General features: G+C 46.0%; 1 protein-coding gene across 8 annotated transcripts; it reads left to right on the forward strand.

Moving 5' to 3' along the window:
- Nucleotides 1-6,282: 6,282 nt before the first annotated feature.
- On the forward strand, nucleotides 6,283-24,454 carry LOC130521818 (LIM domain only protein 7-like). Of its 8 annotated transcripts, none has more exons than XM_057025631.1 (28): nucleotides 6,283-6,576; nucleotides 8,972-9,042; nucleotides 10,063-10,132; nucleotides 10,999-11,105; nucleotides 12,139-12,169; nucleotides 13,236-13,349; nucleotides 13,425-13,563; nucleotides 13,809-13,959; nucleotides 15,870-15,929; nucleotides 16,528-16,690; nucleotides 16,814-16,959; nucleotides 17,127-17,310; nucleotides 17,390-17,932; nucleotides 18,705-18,968; nucleotides 19,612-19,726; nucleotides 20,114-20,275; nucleotides 20,420-20,731; nucleotides 20,841-20,903; nucleotides 21,902-21,927; nucleotides 22,019-22,126; nucleotides 22,224-22,313; nucleotides 22,521-22,684; nucleotides 22,780-22,824; nucleotides 22,926-22,978; nucleotides 23,060-23,225; nucleotides 23,302-23,469; nucleotides 23,791-23,881; nucleotides 24,061-24,454. In XM_057025631.1, the coding sequence occupies exons 1-28, from the start codon at nucleotides 6,508-6,510 to the stop codon at nucleotides 24,091-24,093; spliced, it is 3,708 nt and encodes a 1,235-aa protein (XP_056881611.1). In that variant the 5' UTR covers nucleotides 6,283-6,507; the 3' UTR covers nucleotides 24,094-24,454. The 8 variants fall into 8 exon arrangements, with proteins under 8 accessions (XP_056881611.1, XP_056881614.1, XP_056881609.1 ...); XM_057025634.1 differs by having other exon boundaries at nucleotides 6,284-6,576; nucleotides 8,972-9,242; nucleotides 23,302-23,481; XM_057025629.1 differs by having other exon boundaries at nucleotides 6,284-6,576; nucleotides 23,302-23,481.
- Nucleotides 24,455-25,168: the final 714 nt, after the last annotated feature.

Here is a 25,168-nt window from a genome sequence, read left to right on the forward strand (position 1 = left end):
TTTAAAATACCTCCCACATCTCTGTCGCAGCTGTGAGACGTCACCTTTAAGAAGGAGAGCTGAATCCTGGGTAATCTTTTGCTCCGTTTCAGTGTGAGCGGTGATGAAGTTCCTCGTAGAGCGAGTGCTTGAGAGGAGCCCTGTTCATTACCCAGGAACTGTGCAGGGACCTGCCTACTAAATGGCTTTATAATAGCTCTTTGCTCCCGCTGAGATCCCCCTGCTTATTCCTCTGAATAGCTCTTGACGCAGAGAGTCACATGACTTAAAACCACCATTTGGACCAAGAGGGAAAAGCTCTTAAATGTCACGTTCATGAACATTTTTGCAAAGCATCTCAAGACACCTGGAAGAGACGATCTATGAATTTAGATATAATAGGAATGTATAACGAAACAGTAACAATAAGGTAATCGGTGGCCTGACGCTTCACTTTAGGATTGATGGAACTGAAGCGGTCTTGGCCCACACCCCCTCCAGCAGAGGGTTGCTGAGACCCTCGCTGTGTGGTGTGTCAACAGCCGACAACAGGGTTCCTCTGAAATGGTGGAGAGAAGCGACTCTGCTTCGGCTGCTCTTGCTGTCAGGTAGTTATATTTGGAAAAGTTTGGGTACTCTCTCTCTCTCTCTCTCTCCTCTCTCTCTCTCTCTCTCTCTCTCTCTCTCTCTCTCTCTCTCTCTCTCTCTCTCCTCTCTCTCTCTCTCTCCTGTCTCTCTCTCTCTCTCTCTCTCTCTCTCTCTCTCTCTCTCTCTTCTCTCTCTCTCTCTCTCCCTGTCTCTCTCTCTCTCTGTCTCTCTCTCTGTGCCATCTGTGTCGTACAGTCAGGCACAGGCACAGGGGAGAATGAGGGGGTTGTGTTGTTGATTCATTCAACCTGCTGACAGTCAGGAGAGTGTGGGAAACTTTCCTCCTGCGTTCTGATGAAGATGAAGAAGATGAGGAGTGAGGGGAATCATCATGTTAGCATCTACGTCTACAGTCCAACTCTTCGATTGTGCAGTTATTTTGAGCCCTGATATTATACATTTGATTTCTGATTGAGTATTGACTGACTGCTCCAGGCAACTCCAATGGGTGTGTGTGTACACACATGTGGATTAATTCAGAGTCAAATCAAGTTCAGAGTGAGGCTGCAGCAGAAAAGTAGCTTTACCTTTATCCTCCACACTAGTTTTAACCTCTGTAACACTTTCTGTCAGATCAGGTCCCTCAGAACCAGATCAAACCAGTTTTTGGCTGTCAGAAGTGTATTTTTTTTGAGCTACAAGCATGAAGATTTTAACACACTGCTGATGTGACCCTTTCATGTTGCGTTCAAAAGTTGGCACTCCAAGCCCCAGCAGAAAGGCTCCGCCCACTCCCCGCTGTTTAAACGCGTTCACTTCAACACGTTGTTTCCACGTTGTTGAGGAGAGAAAACCAAAAACTTCAGCTTTGTGACTCAAACAGCCATGTTTAGCTTGAATAAAGCTCTAAATAAGAGAAAGAAATGGCCCTGAGATGCAGAACCTGAAATTTAGGCTGAGTAACTGCTGAGCAACAACCTGCACACCCACTCAGCTCGACCATTTCTTTACCATCGAAGAAGCCCCACTAAGACTTGGCACGTTGATCTTTTTGCACTAGTGAGCTTGAACTCCCACATCAGATCACCCACTCATGCTCACTAGAGATAAAAAGCTTTTTAAGCTGGCAAAAGGCTACAATCCCTCAACAAGTCCTACCCTTTTCCTCAGGTTTCTGTCTGAAAACGTGATCTTTTTATACATTTATTCATCCTGCTTTTGATATCACTTGATTCCTGAAATGCAGCTGTCATTTTTAAATGTTTTTTTTTTAAAGAAAAGAACAAGAAAGGAAAACGTTAAAGACATTTCAACCAGGAAGCCCCAAAAGGCTTTAAAGACAATCTAAGATTCAGATGCTGCTGAAGCATCGCTGCGTCTCCTCTTTTCCACTTTTTCAGTCAGTCATTATCACATCCCATTTGGATCAACCGCTGGGCTTCACGGAGCAGCAGCACATTTCTCTCAAATGAGATCTCTCTCAAGATCACCCACTGTAGATCAGACATCAGAGCTCTGGTTTTCCATGTCTGGACTCCAAAAAGCCCACCATTATATTCTCATGTTTTCAGACCATATCATTTGGGGTTACCTGGAATTTGGGCACCATCAAAAATTAACATTAAAACTAATTAAAACTATTGGTGGTTATTTTTCCTACAGCTGTAGCATTCTGAACACCTGGAAAACATTGCATCGCTAACAGCAACAGCTACCAAATAAGATAGCAAACCTTTCAAATGATGAGATCATTTTGACGCCTGCTGGTTTTAAATTGCAAATAACAAATAGGTGTCGCTGGCATTTTCACTCACACCAATAATTCACTTGCAAATTGAATGTAACGCCAACACCCCGGAACAAACATCGGTGAAACACGCTGAGCATTAAAACCCCAAACACAAATCAAAAGGACTAGTTAAATTCATACCAGATAACCTTGTAGCATCGGCAGGTCAGTAATCAACTTCATTGTTTTTATTCCTCCTGAAAACTAAAACAAAATCCCTATTTTCCCTTTTTGGCCTTTTCTCAGCTTTCCACAGTAGATTTAAATAGTGATGTGGTCAGGATAGCATTAGCAACATGCTAACACCCTTATGGTGCATTTTGAATCCGAGCTGATTTGAAACGACTTTTCACTTTCTCATTGACACCCAGGTTTGTACACTATAAACATCTGTGGTGCGTACTTTAAGTGTATTATACAAGTGAACGTTCTTTTTCTTCAACATTTGTGGAGGTTTGAGAATTATGACTTTAAGGGTAATGTACTTTGTGGGGGTTTTCTTTCTTTCTCTGACATTGTGCGATAAATCATCCAGATACACTCGCACTGAAACAAAAGGCAAACAGAACGTTAAAATCAAAGCCATTCCCAGGCCAAACGGACCGGACCGGGCCGCCCCCGCCCCAGCATGGCTCATGAGTCAGACGCAGCATTAAAATGATAACTCAGGAATCTCCCAGGTGACTGGGGCTGAGGAGGAAGCACTCTCAGTGTTATCCCACATCCTGTTGTGATAGTGTTTCAGACCTTGGCAGGGACAACACACACACACACACACACACACACACCACACACACACACACACACACACACACACACCAATCACCAGGAAGCGTGAGGCGGGGGCTGCAGAGGTAAAGCAACTGAACGACAAGTTGACTCTAAAACATGAAAGATTTATTTTGCAGTCACCAAAATCTGCTTTTGTGGTTCTCCTGCTATTTTATCTCTAATTTGAGGGGGAAATTGTAGGCTTTTATTGATCCCAGATGGTGATTTTATAAAATTGTAGCCGAAACGATTGTTCAGGCCAATCAAGAATTCTGAAAAATCCTGCAGCACAGTATAGTTTTTTACTGTTTGGCCTTTATTGTGATCAACATCCGCTGTGGTTTCACAGTGAAAAGATCTTTCGTTCTGTCCTCTAAGCTGAAGATGTCCAGATGAACATGAGGATGTACAAACACAGTCCCCGAGTATAAAATTACAGCGAAGCTCATTGTGTAAAATAGCTCACATAATACAGTACTGAAGGTCCTCTGAGTGTGCAGACACACAGATCAGGTTGTGGGAGGACTGATGCTGCAGCAGGAACAGTGAACAGGACAGACCGGCTCTTCCTAACCCAACACAGATTCTGTCTTTAAGGGTATTAAAAACATTCTTGCAACTTCCACAGTCATTTCTGCAATAGTCCGTAAAGCATAAAAGGTGCTATTTGACAAGAGCAACAAATATCCAGGCTCCAGCGGAGACAGACACAGCTGTGTGCTGAAGATATGGCAAGAATGGCCCCCTCCTCTCAAAAGCTTCCTATATCTTGTGGCATGTTTGGAGTTTTCAGGTCAAAAGCTTTTCAATTCATATCCTATCTGGAAAATAATGGAAAGCAGATTAGCTGTTGATGCTGCTGCTGTTGATAACTGTAATGATAGTGGACGTAATTGAAAACAGAGTATTCTGAGTGCCATCGCATCACTCCTCGCACGCTGGGGCCCCGGAGGAGCAGACAAATGGGAAATATGGGAAACAACGGCTTCATGTGAAAGCAAATCAGATTGTCGTTACCGTCCATTTCACTCAAGCCGTCCCCTCTCCCCCTCCTCCTCCTTCGCCTCCTCCTCCTCTTCCTCCTCTTCTTCCTCTCCGCAGAAAGATGCACGTGCATGCAGAGTTACAGCGGCACCTACCGGCTGCTCCGTGTCAGTGCAGCAGCGACGTTTGTCTCACTTTGTCTGAGAGCTCCCAGATGTTTGGCGCTCTGCGTACCTGCTGCTGAGCGATTCAACAGGGTCCAATCGGCACACACGAGGAGAACTCTCATTTATGTACTGAAGATGATGAGCATTGTTCTGCCTCTCAAGTGCGCCACTCTTCTGGTTTACTGTTGATTAGTTTCATATGGGGGAGGGGGGGGGGGGGGAGGGGGGTCATGTAGGAGAGCATCTAGGGGGGAAAGCAATAAGCGTGGCTTGATTTAAAATGCATGGAAGAAAAAAAGACCCCTACTGTTTTGCTGAATTGTTAACAGGACCAGATGGTGAAAGAAATCACTCTTTAATTTCACTGCTTAATGTAATAAGTGGAGCATCTGTAAATATTTTTCATTCCCAGTTCCGTGGGCTCTTAATTGGCATCTCATTAGATTTTCCACGGTGTCCTAAACCTCCACACCTAATTTCACTTTATAATTTCCTCATTCCATCACAGCCCTTGCTCCCTGTATGGAGCACCTCCTTGGGTTATTGGCAGGAAATTGCTTCAGCGAAAGCATGTGCTGTAATACAAGATGAGGTGCGCACACCACTTTTATACTGGGCGTCCCTTTCAGACATGTAAGAATAAACTAAATAAATAAAAATGAAGAAACGAAGAAAAACAATTTTCTATTCATGGGGTCTCGGAGTTGAATTGTCACAGGCCGTCCTTCATCTTCTCAGTATCAAAGAGGGAAAGGGCCACACATCAAACGCGGTGATGGAGTTTGCATTTGCTATCAGGCTGCAGCGATATTCAAAGGCAGGAACAGAGAATGAGTTCAGGGAAGAAAAGAAGATGCTGCTGTTGGTTTTTGTATTTATGGCTTATTTATCTGGAGCCTGTGCCAACATTTAAATTTGCTTTTAAAACGTTTACGGTTCCCTCAATTCCTCTGTCTGTGTAGGAGGACATATAAACTGCTTTAATGGGTTGAATTTGTGCATTAAACTAGAAGAGAATATTACTTTTATCCCCAAAATTGTAAACAAAATGAAAATAGCATTCTGGAATCAGTCTTCAGTAACACTACAGTACAAGATGTGAAATACAGCTCCAATCATTGGAGATGGGCTGGCAGTTTACTAAAGTGACATCTAACCAAAATCAAATGCATTCATTTTACACAGTTGGTTTCTGAATCACAGCTTTCTAAGATCACAAATCAACTGCAGCCTGTCGGTGTGTGCGGCACCAATTTCTTCCAGTTAGCTTAGCCTCAGTTGCAGATATTCTTTAAATTGGGCTCACAGTTGGGCTCACAGGAGGACTTGGGGATCTGTATGAACTCGTTTCAAACCTAAATGAAAACCTTTGCTGTGATGCTTCTGGGAAATGCAGTTTGATAGCTGCATCAACAGCTGGGATCAGTAAAATAACTGGTTCCAGCATCTCTTTAATGGCCTGCTCGTTACAATGACCCGGATAAAAATCTGCATGTTTGCCTCAATTTGCATGTAAATATCCCCGGACCTCCGGCTCTGCACTTTTACCTCCGTCTTCAGGCTCCGACTTATTTTCTGGAACAATTTGGACAGATATTTTAAAGCCAGAAATGGAAAAACTATTTGTACAAGTTGATGCAGTAGGTAATTTAGCATCAACTCTTCCTTTTAAGCTTCATCCTCCAAGATTTTCCTCACATCATCAGGTTGATGCTGTAGTCAGGCTTCATTTATGTGACTCTTATGTGATCAGAAAGTTTCAGAAGGTGCCTAAAATAAAAACTGGATCAGTTATGAGGCTAAAGATAATATTCAGTTTTAAGCTTAAAGAGGCCGAATTCCCATGAATCCGCCTGTTTCCAGTGTACTCAGGTGTGTGTTCAGGTGTGAAGCAGAGCAACAGAGGACTGATGACACGCTGGTGAGACTCTGACGTCACTTCAGGAAGTTTGGATGTGGTTTCCGGGTGGGCGGAGACTTTAACCGCACTTCATCCAATAAGCGCAGCCCGTTAGTGACGGACAGACGCCCCGAGAGGCGCGTTGCGTTTTGATGGTCCAACTTGTGAAGCTCAATTAGTGGACAATTACCAGTTACGGCAGCGCCGCACACGAGGTGACGGGACAACGACGCGGGGCGGCCGCCGTTTGCACGATTTTGGCTGGTTTCATCTCTGTGTTTGGTGCGTCCAGTTTGATTGATACCGTGGTTCGATCGAGCAGGTTGGTGATGGAGTGGCGTCAGCAGAGCAGCGTCAGCTGTGCACACGCTTTCATCGAGGCTCAACGCTGGATTGAGGTGCGTATTTAACTTAGCAAAACTTTTCCTGTCTGATGAAAGTGTAACAATGTCAGCAATGCTTCAAATGTACAGAAATATTGTTACTTATGGATGCGTCTTAAAGCAACCAAGCTGCGAATAAAGTGCAGAATTTTAGCTCCAATTTTGATTGCACAAATGTATAACATTCATTCTTAAGCAATTAGACATTTTCAATTATTTGCCCCCATTCATAGGGGAATATTTGGAATTAGGATATTATAAATGAACTTCCCTGTACATACGTTTTAGAAGTTGGAGGTTTGTTTGTAACAGAACAAAAAAATGTTGCACTTGCTGCTCCTCATAACCTGAAATGAGTCGCCTTTGAGTTCAGATGTAGAAAAAGCCGCATCAGACAAGAGTTTGCCTCAGGACAATGAGAGTCTGTCAGAATCATCTGCGGTTCTGCAGATAAAGAATATTTGACTGCAGGACTGAGAGAGGAAAATAAGAGAAGATGATGGCTTTAGAACAGGTGGTAAAACCCAGCCTAGCACGCAGCCAGACTCTTGACTTCTGAAGCCTGATTACTGGTTATCTTGTGAATTCTCAACCACCTTCGACTGGCATCCTGTGCAGCCACAGGTTGTGCATGGAGGATGTGGCTTTGCAGCAGCGCACGGTCTCTGTTCCTGTCTGTTCCCTCTCCGGATTCAACCCTAAAATTGCAACTAACAAATACAACTTGCAGGCTGTGAGCGCCGAGCGTTGACCCGGTCTAAATGGGCCCATTAATGTCAATTCTGTCTGCTTGGTTCATTAGGAGGACTCTTGGCAGCGAGCCTGTGCCAATTCTGCCCATTTGTTTTCCTGCACCCAATGATTCAGAGATGGATGAGCAGAGAGTGTGTGTGTGTGTGTGTGTCGGGTCTTGTTTTCAGGAAATGGTTCCTTAAATTCTTCCTTGTGCCAAACCAGGCTGAGTGTATTGGCCATAATAATCAGTGTACATATTGCTGGATAATAAGCTTCTATATGTGTCCAGGAATGGCTGCCGTTTATCACGAGTAACAATTACAAGTTAATGTTTCCTCAGTGGCTGCAGGAGCGCTGAAGAAATAAGAATAGATTGGCTCCTTCCACATTGTATAAATAGAGCATTTGGTGGAGCGGGAAGAGCCCGGTTTTGAAGCGGCTGCTCTTTCTCTGCACCTCCTTAACGAGATGGAAGTAGCGCCCCAACACAGCCCAATTTGCTTTTGACAAAATTCAGGCCGGAAATGGTTATTAATTGGAATTTTCCCCGGTTTTGAAGTAAATGAATTTGATCAGCACGTTTTTGGTCACGAAAATCAAGGATGGTCGCCCCGAGGGGAGTGCCTGTTTCTGGTCAGATCCCTGCTTTCTTATTGGGGCGCTCCAGTAAAGTCAAACCTGACCAGGCGGTTGTGTTTTCCTCTCTCACCGCGGCTGCTCTCCCCACACTCGCCTTCTCTGCGTGGCCAGTGCCCAGCTCCGCCAAAAAGGAGTGGTGATTGTGGATTCCTGGGGGGACTAATTAGTGGGAATAATGGCCTTTTGGGGCCCTGTGTTAGTTATGTAGCCAGGATTTAATGGCTGTTTGTATGTCCCCCGTTAATGCCCCCCCCACCACGCTCTCTGCCCACAAGCAGCAGCAGCAGCAGCAGCAGCAGCAGCAGGTATTGCTGTGTTTAATGTTTTAGATGTGCCCATAAACTTTTTTTTTTCCTGGAGGGTGACTTCAAGCATTTGTAGATTAAATTAGTGCATAATTTTAATGAAAAGGCAGCACATAGGCAATAGGCATACTTTTAATGAATTAAATAATTTAACAAGGGTTTAAATTAGATTTTTTTCTGGTGTGGTATCCAGAGGACTTTTTAGATCTGGAGGCCATGTCTTATTGCAAATTAATGACCGCCATATTTGAGAGTTGAGGAATTCAAAGAATGGGGGGGGGGGGTGCTAATTAAAATTATTACGTTCAAAAATTACAGTGAGGAGCAATTATATTATTTTTGGCAGCAGGAGAAAGTAAAAAGCCGTCAAACAGTTTAATTACAATGTCTCTAACGGTGTATCTTTTTTTTCATTTCTGTTTGTCTACATTGTGGTTCTTGGTTCTGGTGTCAAGCTTTGGACATTTTATCTGAAGGAACATGTTGAAACACCTTTAAAATAATTCAGGGCTGGTAAACGGTTCATTTTTAGAGACGATGGACCCGTGGCTGGTCTGCACATGACAGCTTTAAAGTCGTATAGTCACATTTATGCAAATATTCAGTCATGGACTTCTTCAACCAAAGGAAACTTTCCCTGATTTTAAGAAAAGATCCTTTTCATTTCAACACGCTCTTGTGCTGTGATTGTGGTGGCCGGTAAATTAAACATTTCTTCTTGTTTTGTTTAGGAAGTTACGGGAAAGTGGTTTGGTTGTAACGACTTCCGCGCGGCCTTGGAGAACGGAGTCCTGCTCTGCGAGTGAGTGACAGCGCCAGAAACTGAGCAGCTGTGTTTTTGTTTTAAAAGAACCTGGGTTTGAACCTGCATCAGCCAAAGCCAGAATACCGTGCTGGAGACCAGGGAGCTGATGGGGGAGCCAGCGCCGCATTTAATTTATGAATTGCTGAAAAACTGGCAATAAACCCAAGACTCTTTTTCATGCGAGTGCGATCCTGCAGGTGCAAAACAAACCTGGTATCAGTTGAACCGGGAACAAATGAATAAAATATGATGCTATAACCACCAGTTCTAGTGTTAAAATCCTTCTGGGATCTAGCTATATGTGGATTAATGCGAGTTCATTTACAGTTTTACAACTCGAGTGGCCTAAATCGATGTCAGAGAAGATAACATGTAAAGTAGGAGAGACAGACTGAACCCAACCTGCTCAGGACCCGATTAGGTTGTCACAACACTGGAAATGAGCTCTGAACGCAGCTCACCCCTCCCTCTGGAATGGCTGTGAATTATCTTATTTATCTCATTTCAATCCCTGGAGTTTGTGATAATGAATTCTCTACCTCAAGCAAGGTGGTTAGTCACAGTGGTCTGTGACTATACAGCTGTAAACAGCTGTGCTTAATGTGTAGTGTCCCCCGACTGTCAGCAGGGGGCCGTTAATGCTCTCGGAGACACGGAGGAGCCTCCTACCTGTCTTTTATTATTACCATTCCAGCATAATATATTCATCCAGTGAGTGTTAGTTTAGTCTTTGACTAAATCAAGTTGGTTATGGGTTTCTGAGAGTGGACCCAAACTCTCCTGCTTTAGCTGTGGGAGGTCATGAGTCAGAAACTTGTAAGTAACTTGTAGACAGATTATCAGATTACACCCAGTTATCAGATTTGTATGGTCGTGTTAACGGGCCCCCAGTTTGTCACACAATTCTTGTGCTATCTGGGTATTTCTACTATTTTCATCATAATCAATTTAAAGCAGTCTGTATGTATTCTAGCTGAATTCTTATGTTCAGTTTAATGCTTAATCTTCCTCTTCCAGCCTGATCAACAAGTTAAAACCTGGAATCATTAAGAAAGTCAACAGACGCTCTACTCCTATCGCTGGTCTGGTGAGTGATGCCATCAATCCAGTGTTCTGTTGTTCTGCACTAAACAGCATCGGGTGTGACAGAAGTGCATGATGGGAGCAATCGGCTGCTCCTCGGGACGATTTTGAGACTGTTCAAGCCCAAGATGTGTTTCAGAGCAGTGTTGCATTTCAGCAGATGCTGAATGTTTTTATTCATCAGATATACATGCAAATGGGGCTTTTTATTTGGCCTTCAGGCTGTTTTTGATGGTTTCACACGAGTCTAATTGCCAAATTTGCCCAAAGCAACAGCGGGGAAAGATCAATAGTGACCTCCCACCATGGGCAAATGATCGGAATCCTGCAGCAGGAGCCCAAAATGCTGCTGCAGCAGAGAAGCGGCGGTTGTTCTGACAGCAGGGATGACCTTTACTGGCAGGCCTGTGGGTTGTTGTTTTTTTCTTTTTTCTTCAAATTCAATTCAGATTGACCCTAATTTGCATAGGTGTGGGTTTTCTATTAAAAAATATGCAATTATCATTGATTATCACTTGTAACCTTCACACAGCCGTTTCAGACGTGTGCACAATAAATAATGTTCAGACTTCTCGCATGAAAAATCCAAGCAAAAATTTGTTTTTGGACGTATTACTGTTGAAAGAAAATCCAAAAAATCTGCATGAAAAGGTTACGGTCGAGGGTCACCGCAATGTCTCGTTCACATTTGCACCAGATTTTGGCAGGAATCAGGCCAAAGAGCCAAAATAGGGAAATGCTAATCGAGTATCATATTGCAGAGCTACTGGATGATGGTTAAACTTAACCTGCTGCCACCAAACTAGCTAACACGAGTAATGTTCTGAACCCAAAACCAGCCTCGTCAGTCTGTGTCATGTGGATCTGCAGGATAATGTCAACGTGTTCCTGAAAGCCTGCGGCAAACTGGGCCTGAACGTGTCCCAGCTCTTCGATCCAGGAGACCTGCAGGACCTGTCCACCCGCGTGACGCTCAGGTGAGGCTTTCCTCCGAGGGAGAAACCCATCGCCACTTGTCCCTGTGCTGTTTTCACTGCGTCAACGGCTCCACGGTTCGAGTCCCACGGCCGCTTTGCATTTACGAACGCGCGAGCTCTGCCCGTTAAGCTCTTTCTTTGAGTTAATGACCTGTTCTGTATCAGTTCTGGCAAGAAGCTGATTAGACGGTTTCAAATGAGGTGCCTCTTTGTCTGAACAGTCCTGTAACACATTCAAAGTGGGGACGGGCTAATACCCATTTACGTAAGCGGTATTTAAGCCTTTTGCTTTTCACTCAGCAAAGAAAGGTCCTTTCTTTGTCCGTCCGGCATTATATATATATTTAAAACCAATGAATAAATGACAGATTAATTACTTAGATCTTTGCCGATACTACAGGCTAAAGCACAATAGGTTCACAAGGTGTATTTAAGTACTAAAGAGTGTTGCTCAATGAGAGGACTCAGGATTGTATTTGGTACAATATTGACTTGTTCTATAAAGTTTATACCTTTAGGTTTTGTTTTTATGCCTTAAATTTCACCCTTGTCCTGCCTGATAGCAAAAAATATAAAGGGCACCCAATTTTTATTTTATTTTTTTATATATGATATTGATTGAAGTCACATTAACTGCAAGTTGCTTTTTAGTTTTTTTTAATTGGACGTGTCTCAGTCTGGACACGACACTTCTGCTCAGATTTCGTCCATCTCCCCAGAACGCTCCCGACCACAGCACCAACTGTTAAAGTGCATTTTGAGTCGGGCCCTCGTGTGTCATTACCAAGGCAACCAGGCAAAAATCTAATTTTATTGTAGGGATCGAATCTGAGGGGAAAAATAGTTTGATGTGAGGTAAAATGGAGAGTTTAAAAAAAAAAGTTGTTTTCAAATGAAGACAACTTGTCCTATGTGGGTCATCGTTTTGTCATTGTTTTGTCATCCGTCACCCAGAGATGAGGGTATCTGTTGATATATTGTTGTAATGTCGTAGCAGGCGGAGCATCACCTTTCTGTATTTCTTCATTCACAGGCACAATGAAAGCAAAAGAAGACTCAAAAATGTGAGTTTGACTTGAGTTTTTCTTCTTCTGTGGTGTATTTCTGGACCTTGTCTTCTAAGAATGCACAGTAGAGGCTCCACCCCTGATCCTGGGGGTGACTGTATGTATGGGAAGGGGTGGGGGGGTTATTCAACAAGGTTGTTTTGTTGCGTTTGGGCCTCATGAATTAGTGGAACATGTGAGCCGTGCATGCCCACGCTTGCATGAGCTGCTGGTATTTTACATGTCCGAAAGCTCATGAGATTGTTTTCCTGTAAAACCCAATTTAAACCACACAATAGCTGACAGTTTGATAATGAGGCTGCCTGAACGCCTGTCTTTTTTTCTCCTCCTTTATTCAGTCACTTGTCCTTGGACACAGTTATTTTTATTCTCCAATTAGTTTTTCTGCCACTTAACTTGAAGGTCTTCATGGGCGGAAAAACTGGTGCAAAAATGGAAACTAAGAACTGAATAGAACCAGAACATCTAATGTTGGTGATGTAAAGTTCAAGAGCAGAGCGTCGGTATTTGTCTGTCTGCGTGAGGAGGAGCAGAACTTTATAAATCCAGGTTCATTACTCATCGATCTGTGTCCTGTAGTGTGTGAATATTCCTGTGCTGCTCTGCCAGAAAAAGCTTTTCCATCATAAATAGATCTCTGCCCTCCAGGAAAATGGGCTGCAGTATGTCAAATGTGTTGCTTAATGACATTACTGATGTGCTTAGTTAATAGATTTAGCCTGACTTTTTAATACCAGTCGAGTGCAAGTGGATATTTTTGCTCCATGACTGCTGGTGCTCGTGTGGTTTTACAGGTCTGATCCCGCACTCTCATCGATTCGAAGCATTTTTATTCTCTCCTGCTGCAATTTTTTTTCCATCTACAAACAGAATTGTGGAATTTAAATCTTTATTTTCCAAATTTTGGTTGCTTTCTACTTTAGCTTGCTTTAAAATCGTTCCGCAAATGTATTTTGGACTTGTCCGCCGTACTGTGAAGCAGGGAAACGGGGGCAGACAATCAGGTCTGTGCACAGGAACGTGTGTGCTCCACACACGTCCACATTTATCTGTTCATTTTCAGGTTCTGATAACGATCTACTGGCTGGGTCGGAAGGCTCATCTCGACGCCTTTTACAGCGGTCCGCAGCTCAACTTCAAGGCCTTTGAAGGGCTGTTGGGGTTGGCCTTGTCCAGGGTAAATGGCTCTCCTTGTTTTGTTTTTTTTAATGCCGTCTTCACTTCATTTCAACTTGGCAACATCTAAACCCAGGCTCTGGACGAAGGCGCTAACCTGAAAGACGGTTGGTACCCAGATGGAGAGGAAGACCCGCAGCCCAGACGCAGAAGTACAGCGCAGACTAGCGTGGACAGTGGAGAGTCTCCCAGGAACCTCCACCCAAGCAGTGAAGGTACAACACCCAAATCACGACCAACAACCACTGCCATCGACACGTGACGTCGCTTTTAATCTCCCATTATGCTACTGATGTCATGCACGGCAGAAATTGTGGCAAGTTCCACACGGTGGTGATGTATGTAGGGAGGGGAGCCTGGGGATGTTTGCGTGTATAAATGTCGGATCGCTCCGTGCCACTCGAAGCCTCCATCGGGGTTCACGCTTTTGAGCTCTCCCATGTTTCCCTGCCATCGCAAGGTTGTGAAAGCGACGCAGAAGCAGAGCAGGTATTCAAGATGGAGACGGCACAGCTCTCACCCCAGCGGAACAGAGGGCGTATCCCACCGCCGCCTCCTCAGAGAAAACAAAGTCTGGAGAATGGCCAGTACTGTACCAGCCCACTAGCCAGGTACTGCAAATATACAGGAGCCACTGAACACACACACACACACACACTCACTCGTGTGTTTGACTGCTTAACACTGGTCCGTGATCCAAAGCAAACCTTTAACACTGTAGCTTTGATCTGGTAGATGAGGCTGAAACACTGAAACATCTTTAGGTGTGTAGCTGCAGCAATGACGGTTTGTTCTTCACTGTTGGGTTCAAGTAAACACACTTGGGTATGAAAATCTTTGCTGCAGCAACAGAGGAAAGCCTCCTTACGCTCCCCAAACCCCCGCCGCCATTACCTCCCCAAAACTCGCCGTAAACGAAGTGACTTTCCGCCGAGCTCTGTCCGAAGACCACTCGGAAGACGATTTTGCCGAGGCGGACCCGGTCCGAGACGACTTGTTCTTGCGGCGATTGCGGCAGACCCTCCGTCAGGCATCTTCCTGTCCCAGGTTCGACCACTTCTTACCCCGATACTGGACACCTGAGGAGGAGACGCGCGTGCACGCGATCTCCCTCGGCTCTCGGAGAAGACCGTGGTATCACAAAATGCAGCAGTTGAGGTCTGTTGACTCTTTTATTCGTTGTTAGCGCAGTTTGGTTCTGTGGTTCTCTAACTAATACAAGGCTAAGCGAAAGCACCAGACACTAAACCTGCAGTTTTTCTAACTTTTTTTGTGGTTAGATCATATTTAAAACACTTTTTAATGATCTGCTTAAGCACTGAACGGCTTTAGTAATACAGCTTTTAAGGAATCTAAACCTTGGCTCGTTAAGGCGCGATGCTAAAAGCAGCACTAATTTGCCAGCGACGTAATTGCCGTTGCCTCATTGTGATTTCCTTTATCTCTTGTGTTAATATTGGATGAGTCGAAATGCTGTTGTTCTGAACGCACAGCTAATCTGTCTGTTCTGTGTGGTTCCAGTCGGAGAGCCTCGAGAGCCGCCGAGGAAGAGCGCAGCGTTGGCTTCCTCACCTGGTTTCTGGCATCCATAAACGGGCCTCCGGGGTCTGCAGAGCTTCAGAAACGGGCTGCAAACCCACGGCTCGTACGCTGAAGATCCATCCCTGCCGCATTCACATTAACAGGCCCATTTTCTGGTCATTTGTTTTTTGCACAACTTTTAATTGCCAAACAAGCTAATGTGTCCAGAAGTCTTAATATACCCAAAAGGGGGAGAAAAACAGCTCTTGATTGTTATGGTGCTACTTTACTGTGCAGAATTATCTGCTGTTTTATGTTGGCACCTTTTGATATTGTGCTTGGTGTGATGTTCTTTTAATGGCATCGTGCTCAGCCACTTATTAGCTGTCACACAGATGCTGCTCTGTCGTGCTCACGTTGCCATTACTTAATCCTTTGTAACACCTGCTGTATCAAGACAATTTACTGCCTGGGTGAAAATGGTTTGCTTATGCTGCTGCGAATGGAAATATTTTTTTCCGCTGTTGACATGCATTAAACATCGTTCAACACTCAAACAGCTTCACTGGCCATCGGTTCACTTACCGGTCCATGTTGCCTTTAAAATCCTGCTCCAAACCTGCAAATCCATACCCCCCCCCCACCCACACACACACACACACCTCACAGAACCACGTGACCCACCGTACCATCGCACCATCTTGTGCATCCCTCCTCTCTACTCCTGCCCGTATGTCCTCCATTGGACTCCACTCTGACATGATGACCCATCTCTTTAGACTGCTGTCAATATTGGATGTATTTTGTCTGTTTGGTTGAATCTTTAATTTTTTACACTTATGCTTCTTTATATGACTATTAACTTTTGTGTGAGGTGACATTGAGACCCTTGAAAGGAAAAGAAAAGGTATTTATAATAATGCTAATATGCGGTATCAAAGGGACCTCGACCGTTGATTCAGAATGATCAGAATTCTGTTTTCCTGTTCCGGTTTACCAGAGCTAATACAAGGCAGGTCACGCCTGGGAGACCAGTTCAGGTCAACCCCGGCTGGATCTGGTAAGTTTTACACGTTGAAGCCGGAGAGAAACGTGTCTTGACCGCTTTCGCGCAGCTTCATCCGGGTTTGCTTTTGCGTGCTCGGCTTGCGTCCGAAATTGCTTGATGCTCGAGGCTCCATTTCTGTGCACAAACCTGACGGAATCAGGGGAGAGAGGCAGTGAATCCCAGAAGGTTAACTGCACTCATCTTGCTTCCTACCCTTCACATTCTTAAACACACAGTTGCTAACTGCTACTTGAATGTCACGCCTGACGTTCTGTCGCCCACAGCCGCTCTATTACTTGTTACAAGCCCTAGCTGTTGTTGTTCCGACAGCAGCAGCTGCTGCCATTTGTTCTGTCACGTTATTCGACTTCGCGCTGCTCTCCCGCTCACACTTGGCTAAGGATTCTCTTGTTAGGATGCAGAATGTGCCATGTGGCAGCTGTTATCAGAATGCAGCATAATGGGGCTGTCGTGTCATTGGTGCGATGTTGTATTTGTTTTAAACCATGTCAGTGTCATCGTGTGTGTGTGTGTGTCTGTGCGTGCTGTCGTGTTTAAACTGATGACATTGCGTTGATCTTTGAAAGTTTTCTGCTTCTGTCTGAACCAGGAGCAAATCGCTCAGTGACATCCCGATGGTTTACCCCGTGCGTAAAGTTCCCCGTGGGCGCATCGGTAAAGGTGTGGGTCGAGGTGACGACGGAAGGGAGTGGAATAGTGACAAGGACCTGTGCACAGCCGTGGCTGAAGACGGCGACGCTCAGTGGCAGGACGTGAGTGCAGAAAGAGCAAAGCCGTCTTCTCGTTATGGCCACATGTTGGCCCGGGGGCGACTGTCGCTAAAATCCAAAGCCCCTAAAATCAACGGCCCGTTCTCGACTCCGACTCTGTTTCAGGATCTGACCAAGTGGAAGAACCGTCGAAGGAGCACGAAGTCGGACCTTCGCAGGAAGTCGCAGGACAGGGAGCACGTCATCAACCAGATGACCAACAGCGCTCGAACCAACTTTGAGAGGACAGAGGCGGGAGTCCCACTGGAGAGGTGCACTTAGGATGTCCTGCTGTTAGAAGTCCATGAAAGCCTGTGAGAGAGCAGCTCTCCATGCTTTGATAACTATATAGCATGTGTAATAGGACACAGGCCCCCACCACCTTTTCTGCATCTTTAATTATGCTGGATCCTATTCCCTTACATCCCAATTCCCACAGGGCCCAGCAGTCTCCAAGCAGCAACGGCCCTGCCCCCCGCGCTGCCTCCAGCTCGTCTCCATCGAAACCATCCGGCTTCGATCTGCAGCCTCGCACTCGAGCGCTGTTGACCCGCAGCTACGTCACAGAGGTAACCCTGAGCCCTGCAGCTTCAGTTGTCCCTCTCAGCAGCACCAATACCCAGGTAAGAACCCCTCGCTCCCCTTGGTGGTGTTTTTTCTTTATATGTGTGAAATGCATTTACCTTGGATCTGTGTTGCTAGAGAGCGACAGCGGGAGCCATGCCCGCCTCTGATGGCGCCATTTTGGAAGAGGGCCGGTTTGCGTCCTTGGCTTCAAATGGAGCAGGAGTCACCACCCCTTCTCTGGAATTCCCATTCAGTTCCCAGACGCAGGTCAAAGGTCAGATCAGCCTGACTCCTGCGCAGCCCTCATCTAAACGCGCTCAGCCTGAAAGCGGGCCAAACCAAATCTCCTCCTCGGCCACAACTATACAACTAAACGGGCCCTTTGACAGGGATCCTTCTGAGTTTTGCGCTGATCCAAAAGTTCACCAGGCACCGGTTTACACTCCGGAGAACCGCCAGAACCTTGAGACATCAGGAACATCTGTGGAACGTGGCCCAGGGCCGCAGGTCAGCGGCCGCTATAAGTATTTAGCCCAAACAGGGTCATGGGCCCGCTCAGCCAGCCTGCCACGTGGCTACCGGAGGTCCGAAGGCTCGTGCCGTCTCTCCTCCGCCATCACGGCGAGGCCCTTTGGCAACAAGCAGTCCAGGGTGTCCTCGCTGTCACGACTGCATAACGTAAGTGCAGCGCTAATCACACAGTGATCCGAGTTCAATTTGACCTCTCAGCTAAAGGAAGCAGCGTAATGTTCCAAGACCGTTGGGTCTGCCTAAATTCTACAGAGATAATCCCAGCCGATGGCAACTTCAGGACTAAAGTCACCTGCCGTAAATGCAGGATCGAATCAGGAATGATACCAGCGTAAATCACGTTTAAAAAGAATCTGAAGTCTGGACAACTGGGAAAATGTCTGGCCGCCTGCTGACTTTTGTTTTACACATTGTAAAGTGCTAAAATTTGATTTCATTTAAATGAAGTGCTAATTTTGGTGCAGGATAGACGGGCAAGAGTGCGATAATTTAATGAGTGTGTGTGTGTTCTGAGTGTGTGTAGACCAGAATACGCATTCTACAAGCAAAGTGAGGACGTTTTGGCTGGTCCTCGCAGTTTCAAAGGACCGTTTTAAGGGTTACGGTGTAGTTTTAAGATTGGATTTAGTTTGAGTGGGGTAATTAACTGGGAAGGCATTACATCTGCGAACGTCCTCACAAAGATAGAAGTACAAGGATATGTGTGTAAATGTGAGGGTGAGCTTGTGTTACCTTCAGTGCCTCCCGTTCCCCTCCTCATTAATAATGGAAATACCGCTGCGCTGCTAAAGTGTCAGCTCGCCGCCAGATGACGCGTGATTATTTTTGTCGCTCGTAGTTGTCAAGCTCCCACGTCCGTGCGATCGATCTGCGCTACCTGGACCATCCTCACACTCGTCCTGCTCTTATTTATGTCTAGGTGGACGACAACCAGGGACCGCTGTCCAAACGAGACAAAGACGGATCTCCATCCCCACCCTTCCGACCATCGCTCAAAAGGCAGGCGGCAAGCGCCAGCCTCAAGGTTTCACCGCCAGCTCCCAGCAGACAGAACAACGGGAACCAGACGACGGTGACGGATGCCACGCCCTTCCAGACTCCGCCGCAAGTTTGCTCGAGCCTGCAGGATAATCCGGGAAAATCTCCGACCGTCCTGTCTAACCCCTGCAGTGACCACACACAGGTCAGGATTAATTCACCAAACGAATGTCCGTAACTAGAAATGGGACGGATGCGACACGTTCTTTTCCAGAACCGGTTCCATGTAATTGTGCGTTTAAATCACAAGCAGGTGCCCCGTGCGAGTGATCGTGGAGAGTGATGTTATTCGGGAGGCTCCGGGGGCCTTAAGTGTAACATGGAGGAAATAAGAGCAGTCGCAGCTTTACTGAGCATCATAAAGACCACAGAAGTGTAATTTAGCTGCTTTATTCTGACATTTGTGAAGAGTTTCTTTAATTGCCAGAGCCGGATGCATCTGTGTTGGTGTGTGAGGCTTTTAAAATAACAAATATGTGCACGTGCTGATGTCTTTGTGGCCGTTTTTGTGTTTTTATGCTTTGTGGTGCATTATTCACTGTAAAGTTGCGCCACACTGAACACTGAGAGCAGCATCTGGTTGGATAACAACATTCTTCAACATAATGACAATAATAGCATTAGCATCGCCATAAAAACAGCCTTTGTACAGAGCTGCAGCCATGATCACCTGACTGGTACCTGGAGTATGTCCCATTATACGTGTGTGGATCTAGTTTCTGTCAGGAAGCACAGGCCATTGAATCTGAAGGTGTCACCGTTTCTGTGTGTGCCTGTGCGTGTTTCAGGTGGGTCACAGTTTCATGAGGGTGAGCCTCACTCTTAAACCCAACAGCAGGTCAGACTTTGGTTTCCAGACTCGACGGGACTCCAGAGGGGCCACAGTTCAGTTCATCCAGCCTGGTGAGACATTTTGTTTTATGGATGGTTTTCTTGGGGGCTAAATTTGTTCTAATGTACCATAGTTACAGGAGACGCATCAGCCATTAAAGATGCTGCCTGTTAACTGTGGAGTCTGTAAACGACTTGAAACGGAGACGCAGCAAAAAAGGCCAAATGTCGCTTATAGATCTCTGTAACCTGAAGAGTTTGAACGCTAACGGCCGCTAGCGCTTTCAACCATGAATATTTGATTAAGTGCCAGAGTCCTCACCCTACCACCCGACTTCTGGCCACCAGAACTACGAGCTGGTGCTGGCGTACCCCAGCTTTGTCTTTTCCTTGGTGTCTGGGTCCGCTTTCAGTTCACTCAATTCCCTGACACCTGTCCTTCTGTCCCTCCGTCCTCAGGCAGTCCAGCAGAGCTCTGCCAGCTGCGCGTGGATGATGAGATTGTCACTCTTAATGGAGTTCCGGTGGCACACATGAGCTCCTCTGAGTGGATGGAGAAAATGACATCGTCCCTACGCGCGGGCAGTCTGACCATGGATGTTCGGCGCTATGGCAACAAGGGTGAGAGACGGAGCCATAAAGAGATGATTATGTATTTATTTTTCCCATCCTTTTGGAAAGGCTCGTGATATTTTAACCCGGACATTCCGAACACAGACGGTTCCACAGCTGCCCTCAGAGTTGATGGCTGGTTGTTTTCATTAGATTGGAGCAGCAGTGTGGGGAGCCGTCACAAAGAGCCAGGCCAGAGCAGGACGACCCTCAATCTGACCGCCGCCGCACCCGCTCTGATAGGTCGCCTCCCCGCTCACGGCGCCGAAATCCCAGCCGGGAAAGCGTCCGAGCTCAGTGGGCAGACAGACGGTGCGAGCGGTCATTTAGAGCTCAGTTCAGCAGGGGATGCGCGCAGTGGCGCACGTCAGGCGAACGGTGGCGCTCTCTCGCCGGTGCAGGTTGCACACGGTAAAGTGGCGCGAGGAGAGTTTGCCGATAACCACAGGACAGCCAGAAGCGAAGGTAATATCAGGAGTAAAGCTTCCCATGACCTGAATATTTAAAAATGAAAATAAAACTGGAGTGCTCACCTCCTTCCTCACCTTCCTCACCTTCCTCACCTGTCGTGCAGTTGATTATAACACTATCATCAGAATTAATCATAGGAGGAGGGCAGAGTTTTTCCAAGAGAAAGGTAACATCTCCGGTCAGCTGCCGTCTCGTTGGTGTTGCAGCTTCGGTGGCTGGTGCTTGGCTTGGGTCTTTGTTTTAGAAGCATATAGGAAAAGCCTGAACTCATTTTGCTCACACACTTGATTCCTTTCTCCAGAGTTCTTCTCATTAAAACTTTCAGATTTTCATTTATTTTTTACACGTTTCAGTCTTTTCTTCCTTTTTTAATAATTCCCATCACACTGTAGGAGCGTAATTAAAAACTTTATCACCATATTTCTGACAGCAGACCAGAATTGGTCCTAAACGCGTATATTTATGTGCTAACTGGAGCACAAACATGTCAGAGCTGGTTGCTCTCGGCATGTTCTCGTGTGTGGAGTAGACGGACGTATCCCATATTCTAATTGTGGAGTGTTAATTGAACTTTCACATTCTTCTGCACATTGACTGATTTGCGACACCATCTTTTGTGTTTGCTCACGAATCCGATGCAACAATGGCTCCCCTCTCCGGGCTCCGCAGGATTCAGCTCATGGGTTTATTTGTGTGGTAATTGCTTGAACTGCTTTTGCCCGATTTGTGTACATGCTAGCAGCCATCCGCCACTGACGGCACAGTGACGCTGCTCTGGATTAATTTGCCGTGACAGGCACTCAAACGCATGTTTTGCCTGCAGTATCTCAAGGACGGAGAGACGTGAGCGGACTGGTTCGCACACAGGACAACAACGAAGGGCCTCAAATTTAATCTGATTGTTTATCTGCAAAGATGAGGGCGATAGCTGTGTGCTAACAAGTGGCTCGCTAATCTTCCGGCCACCAAAGTTTGATCTTTGGGATGAACAAAGTGTGTAAACACAGACGAATGAGTCCAACTATGTGCTTGTTTGATGGAGCGCCAGTCCTCTTATGTGTCCCCAGTGTTTGGTGTGTGTGTGTGTGTGTATATATTCTACAATGTTTAAGCCTGTTGGGAGACATGTGGGTTGTCGTCGCTGATCTGCTTTCTCTCACACAGGAGGTTCAGAATCTGCCATATCAGACGTAAGTTACTACTTTGTCACCTATTTGTATTAAAAAAGAAAACATGTTATGTGTGTTTGAGGCTGCATTGGTTATGTTTTTGCATCACCAGCTCCAGGTGCCGTCCCTCAGCCCCTCCTCATCCAGCTGGATGTGGAACTATGAGGAGGAACGCAGGCGTCAACAGAAGTGGCAGGAAGAGCAAGAGCGCCTCCTACAGGTGAACGAGAACTCCACTAAAGTAACGAGGTTAATGCGCCACCCATTCATCTTAATTCTTGATTTGAAGCCGTGGGTGTGTTTGTGTGTGTATTTAGGAGAAATACCAGCGAGATCAGGAGAGGCTGGAGGCAGAATGGCAGAGAGCACAACAAGACGCCATGGAGGAGGAACACCGGGAAGATGGGGTAGCTCTTACTTCCCCCTAGGAAATGATTCTGGTTTATTTTGTAGCAAATTTATTGCATTAAAAAAAAAATCCTTTTTACATCGTCAACATCATTAGAACTTACAATTAAGCCTAATAATCAGGAAGTTTTTTAATCCGATACATTTTTGTGTTATCTTAATGGGGAAATCCCCCCCAACACACATCATTTTGCATATTTCTTTAGAAGGTCATCACCTCTGAGGCGAGCGGAGGGGGGAGGGGCCAACTCATGAACGGACGGACCAGTAGGCTCGGTGAGCAAGATCAGACCCCCCACAGTGTCACCGTGACCTCCGACCCTCGCTGTGATGCTCAGGCAGCACAGAATGGCAGGAACATCAAAGGCTGGTAAATAGACTGTAAAATCCTGCCAACATTAGTAACGGTCGCGTTCGGAGACTTTCTGACCTCTTCACTCCGTGCGTTTCCGCTCTGCACGTCAGGGCTGAGGAATGCTGCGACTTCGCTCGGCTGTCTCCGTCTCACAGGTCAGAAGGGAAACCAGCTCGTACAGTTTCAAAGAAATTGGCTCTCAATTGCAGTTTAGTGATATTTACATGATTCGCTCATTTCTATCTCACCTCCGAAGGGCAAAGTCTATGTCGACGCCATCATTAGCTGCTGCCCCCAAACAGACCAGAGGTCAGTGTCCCGGTCTGTCATCTGGTCACGCTGCCGCCGTCTGTTGGCCTCAGTTCAACCTGCACCCTTTGGCTGATTCAGGTGAGGAGAGGAAACGGCGCGAGCCGTCTGTGTCCAAGGTCGAGCAGCAAAGGCAGCAGATTTTGGAGGAGATGAAGAAAAGGACCCAGCTGCTGACCGACAACAGCTGGATCCGTCAGCGGAGCAGCAGTGTTTACAAGGAGCCCATTTATGTCCCTCTGAAAAGGCCAGCATGGCTATTTTGGTTTTATGCACCTTTTTTCCCCCCTCTCATCCTATAACCTTCTCATTTTCTCTGGCAGGTTTGAGTCCCTGGACAACCTGGATGCCTTTCAACACTCGTCCGCTCTGCAGAACTACCCCCGCCCACACTCCGCCGCCGCCGGGTACTACAGCCCCAGCAGGAACCCTTCCCGTTACAGCACCGGCTCTGTTTTACCTCGGACAAATGATCCCACTCGCCTCGTCAGGTATGCGTCCAGGTAAGAGGTTGTGACCTGATTAAAGCTTTTAATTAAGGTGGAAATGCCTCTCAGGTGCACAAGTTTAGGCAAACCAGGAGGACGCCTAGCTTTAAAAGTCGGTCATGAGCATTAATTGCAGCCATTTTTGCTTCCATTTCTCCTGAATTTCATCTTTTGTCGTCTTCATGAGACGTCTGACCCACTTTTCCTATGGAGTCATATCCTGAAGATGACAAGAACGTTAGCTGAGTGAATAGAGAAGCCAGGCTAGATGGTGTTGTGTCGTAACCCCTTCAGATTTGTCCCCCTCTCCTCTCTCCTCCTCAGTTCGCGGGCTGCCACAGACCTCCCGGCAGAGCTGAGACCCAAGTCCGAAACACAACCCCACACTGCGGGCTCTGCTATTTCCAGCCCAAGTGTGAGTCTTGACCTTTTTTTCCCCTCACAATTCTGGGAGCTATCACACCTCGCAGGTTCTGGGAGGTGTGGTATCTCACACCGCCAATGCTTCAGAAGAGGCTCATTATTCTGACCTTTATCCTGTCCTCTGTCGTACGTTTGTGGTTAAATTCTGATCTTGAGCTTTTATTCTTTCAGGCACTGCTGACCTCTCCACGTGTGTTACTCTAAAGCCCTGACATCTGAGTCCAACAGAACCTGCAGACAGAACCTAACAAGGGGATGGAAACCCAGTAGACTTTTAGCTGCCCAGTATGTGGATCCTTGTCCCCTTTCTTCTGATGGGCTTTATGCAGAATTGATGTAGATTCAAAGTAATGAGGGAAATGCTGCGTTCAGTCAGTGATATACAACATTGTCTGTCTTGGGCCCAATTATTTAAAAATATGACTATTTCTTTACGTTTAATTTGTACTAAGACACTTCCTGGTGTACTAACAGTTGTGTTGGGTAAATATGCAGGATATGCATAACTGAAAACAGGGGTTTTAGTTGAATTGCATTTGTAAATAAAGTTAATTTGCGCTCTAAATTATTCGTTGCTGTTCTCTTTCCTACCGCATGGCGGCATCACGGGCCTCCTTTTCCCAGATGGTCGATGTAAAGTAAGAATTCTGACCACAAAGCGGCCGGTTGGGCAACTATTCATGTGCATTCGCAGAAAATATAATGCGCCTAATTTGTGAAAACCTAGAACTTCTATTTAAAGCAGAAAAAGTTTCAGAGAAGTTGAATTTCTTCTGTGGTGATTCCTGTTTTCTTGCCTGTCATGTAAAGACAGCCCAGATCCGTTTCCTTAAAAGTCCATTTTTGGCAGTTGCTTTGAAGGGAATTTAAACTTGAGCGTCGTCGTGCAGGCGCTCTTCCTCTTCCTTATTGAGTACTGATGATCTTATTTCAGACTCTCACATATATTAGAAAGCCATCTTCCTCCCGTGTGTTGGTGCATCACATTGTTTTGCTTTTACAGGAAACTGTTGGTGCATGTTTAAAACGGACCAAAGGAACAGTTTTCTGTCTCTGGGTCTCTGAATGAGGAAGTTCCGTTGCCTAAAGCTGTAAGTTAACCTTCCTGTCATAACGGCGAGCCTGCGGTTGTGGAACATTAAGGATTCTGTCTCCAAGACAGCAGAGTTTCTGTTGTGACTCTTCTATCGCCGCTTCTCTTCTGAGCAATGTGCTCTCGAGCCAAACTGCCGTAAACACGCTTGGCCTGATAAAGGGAAAAGTGATCCTTTAAAGGTTT

The sequence above is a fragment of the Takifugu flavidus genome, chromosome 2 (assembly GCF_003711565.1).
Source record: "Takifugu flavidus isolate HTHZ2018 chromosome 2, ASM371156v2, whole genome shotgun sequence".
NCBI lineage: Eukaryota > Metazoa > Chordata > Actinopteri > Tetraodontiformes > Tetraodontidae > Takifugu > Takifugu flavidus.

Excerpts from the sequence above, each read along its gene's own strand:
- LOC130521818 (XM_057025629.1), top strand. The coding sequence starts at position 6,508 with ATGGAGTGGCGTCAGCAGAGCAGCGTCAGCTGTGCACACGCTTTCATC. Across the intron at positions 20,276-20,419 it reads TCGGCGCTATGGCAACAAGG|ATTGGAGCAGCAGTGTGGGG; the intron begins GTGAGAGACGGA and ends TGTTTTCATTAG. Across the intron at positions 22,127-22,223 it reads AGCAAGAGCGCCTCCTACAG|GAGAAATACCAGCGAGATCA; the intron begins GTGAACGAGAAC and ends GTGTGTATTTAG.